General features: G+C 44.4%; 1 protein-coding gene across 1 annotated transcript; it reads right to left on the bottom strand.

Annotated features, from left to right (window-relative positions):
* Window positions 1-891: 891 nt before the first annotated feature.
* On the bottom strand, window positions 892-2,766 carry LOC138895911 (uncharacterized). The gene is made up of 3 exons (XM_070180666.1): window positions 2,364-2,766; window positions 1,093-1,235; window positions 892-1,008 (listed from the first exon to the last, which is right to left on the bottom strand). Exons 1-3 carry the CDS (start codon window positions 2,764-2,766, stop codon window positions 892-894), a joined length of 663 nt encoding a protein of 220 aa, XP_070036767.1.
* Window positions 2,767-7,669: the final 4,903 nt, after the last annotated feature.

Genomic DNA, 7,669 nt, shown 5'->3' with positions numbered 1-7,669 from the left:
AAATGATTGACACGGGCACACCGTGAAGACGGACGATCTCACGGATGTAAATCTCTGCCAACCGCTCTAAGGAATAGGTAACTGCCACAAGAATGAAATGCGCTGACTTGGTCAGCCTGTCCACAATGACCTAAACTGCATCGAACTTCCTCTGAGTCCTTGGGAGTCCAACAACAAAATCTATAGTGATACGCTCCCACTTCCACTCAGGAATCTTTAACCTCTAAAGTAAACTACCAGATCTCTGATGCTCACACTTTACCTACTGGCAATTTAGGCACCGATCTACATATGCAACCATGTCTTTCTTCATCCTCCTCCACCAATAATGCTGCCGCAAGTCCTGATACATCTTGGCGGCACCCGGATGAATAGAATATCGGGAACTGTGGGCCTCCTCAAGAACCAACTCACGAAGTCCATCCACATTAGGCACACAAATACGACCCTGCATCCTCAAAACTCCATCATCTCCAACAACAAACTACTTCGCACCATCGTGCCGTATTGTGTCTCTAAGGACAAGTAAATGAGGATCGTCATACTGTCGATCTCTGATGCGCTCGAACAAAGAAGACCGAGTAACTGTACAAGCTAGAACATGGCGGGCTCAGAAACATCCAACCTCACGAACTGGTTGGCCAAGGCCTGAACATCCAATGCAAGCGGTCTCTCACCAGCTGGAATATAAGTAAGGCTACCCATACTAGCTGACTTTCTACTCAAAATGTCGGCCACCACATTAGCCTTCCAGGGATGATACAATATTGTTATATCATAATCTTTCAATAGCTCTAACCACCTCCCATGCCTCAAATTGAGCTCCTTCTGCTTGAACAAATACTGCAAGCTTCGATGATCCGTGAATACCTCACAGGGCACGTCGTAAAGTTAGTGCCTCCAAATCTTCAGCGCGTGAACAATGGCTGCCAGCTTTAGATCATAAACATGATAATTCTTCTCGTGAACCTTCAGCTGCCATGAAGCATATGCAATAACCTTGCCACCCTGCATTAATACTGCACCAAGTCCAACTCGGGATGCATCACAATATACCGTATACGATCCTGAACCTGTGGGTAATACCAATACCGATGCTCTAGTCAAAGCTGCCTTGAGCTTCTGAAAGCTCGCCTCACACTCGTCTGACCACCTGAACGGGGCACCCTTCTGGGTCAACCTGGTCAACGAGGCGGCTATGGAGGAAAACCCCTCCACGAATCGACGGTAGTAGCCTGCCAAACCCAAGAAACTATGGATCTCTGTAGCTGATGTGGGTCTAGGCCAGTTCTGAACTGCCTCAATCTTCTTAGGATCCACCTGAATACCCTCTGCTGATACAACGTGACCCAAGAAAGCAACTGAACTCAACCAAAACTCGCATTTTGAGAACTTAGCATATAACTGGTTGTCTCTCAGAGTCTGAAGAACGATCCGAAGGTGCTGTTCATGCTCCTCTCGGTTGTGGGAGTAGATCAAGATATCATCAATAAACATAATCACAAAGGAAACCAAGTAGGGCTTGAACACCAGATTCATCAAATCCATGAATGCTGCTGGGGAATTTGTTAGCCCAAATAACATCACTAGAAACTCATAATGCCCATACCAAGTCCGAAAAGCTATCTTAGGGACATCACATGCCCTAATCCTCAACTGATAGTAGCCGGATCTCAGATCAATCTTCGAAAACACCTGGGCACCCTGAAGTTGATCAAATAAATTATCAATCCTCGACAATGGATACTTGTTCTTGATGGTGACTTTGTTCAACTGCCGATAATCTATACACATCCTCATCGATCCATCTTTCTTCTTCACAAACAACACACGTGCACCCCAGGGCGAGACACTAGGTCTAATGAAGCCTTTATTAAGCAAATCTTGTAACTGTTCCTTCAATTCATTCAACTCTGGTGGAATCATGCGGTATGGCGAAATGGAAATGGGCTGAGAGCCCGGAGCCAAATCAATGCAGAAATCAATATCCTTATCGGGTAGCATCCCCGGCAGGTCTGCAGGAAACACCTCTGGAAACTCACGAACAACTGGCACTGAATCCATAGAAGGAACCTCCGCACTAGAATCGCGGACATAAGCCAAATAAGCTAGACATCCCTTCTCGACCATATGCCGAGCCTTCACATAAGAGATAACCCTGCTGGTGGAATGGCCAAGAGTTTGTCTTTACTCTAATTGAGGCAACCCCTGCAAGGCTAAGATCACCGTCTTGGCGTGACAATCTAATATAGCATGATAAGGTGACAACCAATCCATACCCAGTATGACATCAAAATCAACCATATGGAGAAGTAGAAGGTCTACACGAGTCTCAAGACTCCCAATGGTGACCACACACAAACGATAAACACGATCTACAATAATAGCATCTCCCACTGGTGTGGACACATATACATGAGCACTCAAAAAATCACAGGGCGCAACCAAATATGAAGCAAAATAGGATGACACATAGGCATAAGTATACCCCGGATCAAATAGAACTGAAGCATCTCTACTGCAAACTGAAACAGTACCTGTGATAATAGCGTCAGATGACTTAGCCTTAGGCTTGGTCGGGAAAGCATAACATTGGGGCTGGGCCCCACCACTCTGAACTACGTCTCTGGGATGGCCTCTAGCTGGCTGGTCTCCACCTCTAACGGCCTGACCTCCACCTCTAACAGTCTGGCCTCTACCTCTGGCTGCCTGACCCCTGCCTCTGGCTGGCTGAGCACGTGGTGCAGCAACTGATGCCGGAACCATGGCACGAGAACTCTAATACTGTGAGATGCCGATTGCCCAGGGGCAAAATCTAGCAATGTGCCTCGGATCACCACAAGTATAACATGACCTCGGCTGCTATGACTGCTGACCCTGAAACTGACCCTGTCGACCTGAGTAACCACCCTGATAACTCTGGAGTAGAGGTGCACTAATAAGAGCTGGTGGTGCACTGTAGGCTAGCTGGTCGAAATAATGCATCTGAGGGCCACGACCACCTGAGGCACCGTAGGATGCCTGGAGTGCTGAATGAAACAACCTGGGAGGATGGGCCCTACCAAAAATACCCCTACCTCTAGATGAGGCACCGCTGAACTCACCGGAATGATGAGGTCTCTTGTCAGACCCCTGATCTCCCTGAGCAAGAACCATCTCAACTCGTCTGGCGACATTAGCAGCCGCTTGAAAAGAAATCTCACTCCCAGTCTCCTTAACCATTTGCAATCTGATAGGCTGAGCAAGTTCATCAATAAACCTCCTCACCCTCTCTCTCTCGGTGGGAAGCAGAAGAATAGCATGACGGGCCAAATCCACAAAACGGGTCTCATACTGAGTAACAGTCATACTGCCATGCTGGAGACGCTTAAACCGACGGCGACACTCTTCTCTCAATGTGATAGGCATAAACTTCTCTAGGAAGAGCTGAGAGAACTAGTCCCAAGTAAGAGCAGGCGACCTAGCTGGTCTAGTCAGCAAATAATCTCTCCACCATTTCTTGGCGGAACCAGTCATCTGAAATGCAGCAAAATCGACCCCATTGGTCTCCACTATACCCATGTTCCGTAGAACCTCGTGACAGCTATCGAGATACTCCTGGGGATCCTCTGAAGGAGCACCACTGAAGTGAACTAGGAAGAGCTTGGTAAACCTGTCCAATCTCCATAAAGCCTCAGAAGACATAGCTGGCCCACCTCTAGCCTGTGCCACAACAACCGGCTGAACTACTCCGACTGGCTGAGCTGCTGGAGCCTGATACCGGGGAGCTATCTGCTCCGGAGCGGGAGTAGTAGGAGTTTGAGCTCCTCCTCCAGCCTGAGAGACGGCTGGTGCCATGGGAAATGGGCCAGTCTTGGCCACTCTCTCCATAAGGCCCACCAAACGGACCAAAGCGTCCTAAAGTACTGGGGTGGCAATGAACCCCTCCGGAACCTGAGCTGGTCCGGCAGGAACCTCCTCGTCAAGATCTATCTAAGGCTCCACTGCTAGGGCTGTTGCTCGGGTTCTGGGCTGAGCTCTGCCCCTACCTCGACCTCTGGAACTGTCTCGGCCTCGACCTCTGCCCCGTGTAGGCGCTGCCACTGGAGTCTCTGGCTACTGCTCAACTGAGGAAATAGTACGTGTTCTCGCCATCTACAAGAGAATAAGAGTAGAAGAGTTCAATCAGTATTGAGAACCAAAATCGTACGATAGAGAACAATAGAAGTGAAATTTGTACCTAAGCTTCATAGTCTCTGGAAGATAAGCACAGGCGTCTCCGTACCGATCCTCCAGACTCTACTAAGCTTGCTCGTGAATCGCGAGACCTAGGCAACCTAGTGCTCTGATACCAACTTGTGACGATTCGGAATTCTCACCGTCGGGACCGTAATGGCGCCTAACATTTCACTTGCTAGGCAAGCCAACGCTAGAGAATCATTTAAACCAAATCCTTATTTCTATTTAGTAAATAACAAGAATTAGCGAATATGAAATATAATAAGTACGGAATAATATAAATACTGTATTAATTACTATCACCCGGATCTAGAGTCACAATACACGAGCATTCTAGAATTCACTACAAGTAATAGTCTCAAAGAAATACAACTGCTTGAATGAAGGAAATAATAGAATAGAAAAGATAGACGGGGACTTCAAGGTCTGTGAACGCCGACAGATCTACCTTGAGTCCCCAGATAGCGGTCCAACACCAAAAATTTCGATCAACCTGAGCCGGTACCAAAATCTACACAGAAAGTGCAGAGTGCAGTATCAGTACAACCGACCCCATGTACTGGTAAGTGTCGAGCCTAACCTAGACGAAGTAGTGACGAGGCTAAGGCAAGGCACCTAAAAATCAACTTGTATAATTTAACAGTATATATACAAATAACAGTAATGAAGAGCTTGACATGCAATATCGGGATGGGGAAACATGCTGGGGGAAATACGAGATAAAGAACTACAGCAGAATGATAACTGGAATAACCAATATATAATGAATTAACAGGAACACGAATACAGTAAAGGAAAAATACATGGCATCACCCTTCGTGCTTTTACTCTCAATCTCACCATAAAATCAATAAAAACGGCACGGCATCACCCTTCGTGCATTAACTCTCATATCATGGCACGGCATCATCCTTCGTGCATTAACACTCACAATATGGCACTACATCACCCTTCGTGCTTTTACACTTACAATATGGCACGACATCACCCTTCGTTCTTTTACACTCACAATATGGCACGGCATCACCCTTCGTCCTTTTACACTCACAATATAGCACGGCATCACCTTTCGTGCTTTTACACTCACAATATGGCACGACATCACCCTTCATGTATTAACACTCCCCCTTACCATAATGCAATGCATAAATAACAATAGGGAGATAGAATAACAAGTACAAGCCTTATTTCAACATTTGGTTCCACAATATCAATCTCAACTTTGAAATAAATACTCAATTATCACCAGAGAATCCGTAAACATGATAAGAACGATCAATTTAACAACACTAGTCTAAACATATAACAATTAGGCATAGGAAAGAGACAATATAATAAAAATGGGAGAAAACAGGTAAATTTGGCGGCGCATAAGTACTCGTCACCTCACATATACGTCGCTCACATGAATTTCACATAGCAGTTAATCTGAGGTTCCTAATTCCCTCAAGTCAGGGTTAGACACAACACTTACCTTGCTCCAAAGGTCACTTAATTTTCAATCACAACTTTTCCTCTAGAATTCATCTCCAAACCATTCGTATCTATTCAAAAATGGCTCAATAATATCAAATATTGCTAAAGGACTCAATAGAAACGACATAAATTAAATTTTCCTCCAAAAAGTCGAAAAATCGACCCCGGGCCCGCTTGGTCAAAACCCGAGATTCGGACCAAAGTTCATTTACCCATTCACCCACGAGCTCGAATATATAATTGGTTTTGGAATCTGACCTCAAATTGAGGTCTAAATCCCCAAATTTCAGAAATTCCTAGTTTCTACACAAACCCCTAATTCTACCATGAAAACTCTAGATTTTAGGTTGATAATTCATAAAATGTAATGGGTAATTGAAAGAAAATGGTTTAGAATCACTTACCAACACTTTGGGGGAAGAAAATACCTCTTGAAAAGCGCCTCTAGCCCATTTGATTTTTGAGAAAATGAGTAAATGGCCAATTCCCGTTTTTGGATTCTCTTAAGTGCTGGGTGACAGTGTGCATCGCGTTCGCGAGGCCACTGTCGCGTTCGCAAAGAGTATCGGCTACCAAGCCTTCGCGTTTGCGAGACCTTTCTCGCGTTCGCGATGGTTACCCCCCCTGGACTTCGCGTTCGCGAGACCATGCTCGTGTTCGCGATGAAGGATCACTGACTCTCCCCCAGGTATGCCTAACACTACGCGTTCGCGAGGAGCTGGTCACGTTCGCGAAGGGTAACACCCCCATCGCTTCGCGTTCGCGACCAAGACTTCCCGTTCGCGAAGAAGAAAATTTCAGCTGACCAGTTTACTCTTCGCGTTCGCGAGAGTACCTTCACGAACACAAAGAAGGACATACCAGAACACCAGAATCTGCAGAAAACCAGATTTTTCAAAGTCCAAACATCCCGTGGCCTATCCGGAACTCACCCGAGCCTTCGGGGCTCCAAACCAACCATGCACATAAGTCTAAAAATATCATACGAAGTTGCTTGCGCGATCAAATCGCCAAAATAATACCTAGAACTATGAATTTAGCACCAAATTAAATAAAATTCTCAAGAACACTTTAAAATTCCTATCTTCTCAACTGGACGTCCGAATCACGTCAAATCAACTCCGTTTCTCACCAAATTTCACCGACAAGTCTTAAATATTATAATGAACCTGTACCGAGCTCCGGAACCAAAATACGGACCCGGTACTAACAATGCCAAACATCAATCAATTCTTAAAAATAAATAATTTTTAGACTTTTAATTTTCATCAAAAATTCATAACTCGAGCTAGGGACCTCCGAATTTGATTCCGGGCATACGCCCATGTCCCATAATTCGATACGGATCCACCGGGACCGTCGAAATATGAATCTGTGCCCGTTTACCAAAAATATTAACCGAAGTCAACTAAAATCAACTTTTAAGGCAAAATTCTTATTTTCATCAATTTTCAACATAAAAGTTTTCCGGAAACACGCCCGGACTGCGTACGCAAATCGAAGAGGGTAAAAATGAGATTTTAAGACTTAAGAGCGCAGAATCGAGTTCTAAAACATAAGATGACCTTTTGAGTCATCACATCAACCGATCTAAATGACATATAAAAAGGACCCCAATAAGTGTCATCTAACTTATAGAAGTTTTGATAATTAACATAACCAAAAAAAAAAAGTTAAAGAAAAGTAAGTATAAGTTTGATAAGTTTTTATAGCTAGAAGTAGGGGTGTATAAATAAAACCGACAAACCGCACCAATCCGATAATCCGAGTCAAACCGAAAAAAAATATCCGACTATGGTTTGGTTTGATTTGGTATTGGAAAAAAAAACCGACGATATTTGGTTTGGTTTGGTTTTAACTAAAAAAAGTCAAACCGAAACCAAACCAACCCGAAATTATATGTATAGAAACTTTAAATATATTTAATACATAAAAGTATTTATTGTAGGGTAGTTTATAAATATTTCTTAAGCTT

The sequence above is a fragment of the Nicotiana tomentosiformis genome, chromosome 7 (genome assembly GCF_000390325.3).
Source record: "Nicotiana tomentosiformis chromosome 7, ASM39032v3, whole genome shotgun sequence".
In the NCBI taxonomy this organism is placed as follows: Eukaryota; Viridiplantae; Streptophyta; class Magnoliopsida; order Solanales; family Solanaceae; genus Nicotiana; species Nicotiana tomentosiformis.
Note: the sequence above shows the minus strand (reverse complement) of the source record. Positions and strands in the feature narration are given on the sequence as shown.

What these genes read in the sequence shown, in the direction of transcription:
- LOC138895911 (XM_070180666.1), bottom strand. Translation starts at nt 2,766, where the DNA reads ATGGTTCCGGCATCAGTTGCTGCACCACGTGCTCAGCCAGCCAGAGGC. An exon ending in TATTGTAGATCGTGTTTATC is followed by an intron (nt 1,236 to 2,363) that starts GTTTGTGTGTGG and finishes TGGGTTTGGCAG; the next exon opens with GCTACTACCGTCGATTCGTG. An exon ending in CAGCTTTGACTAGAGCATCG is followed by an intron (nt 1,009 to 1,092) that starts GTATTGGTATTA and finishes GTATTAATGCAG; the next exon opens with GGTGGCAAGGTTATTGCATA.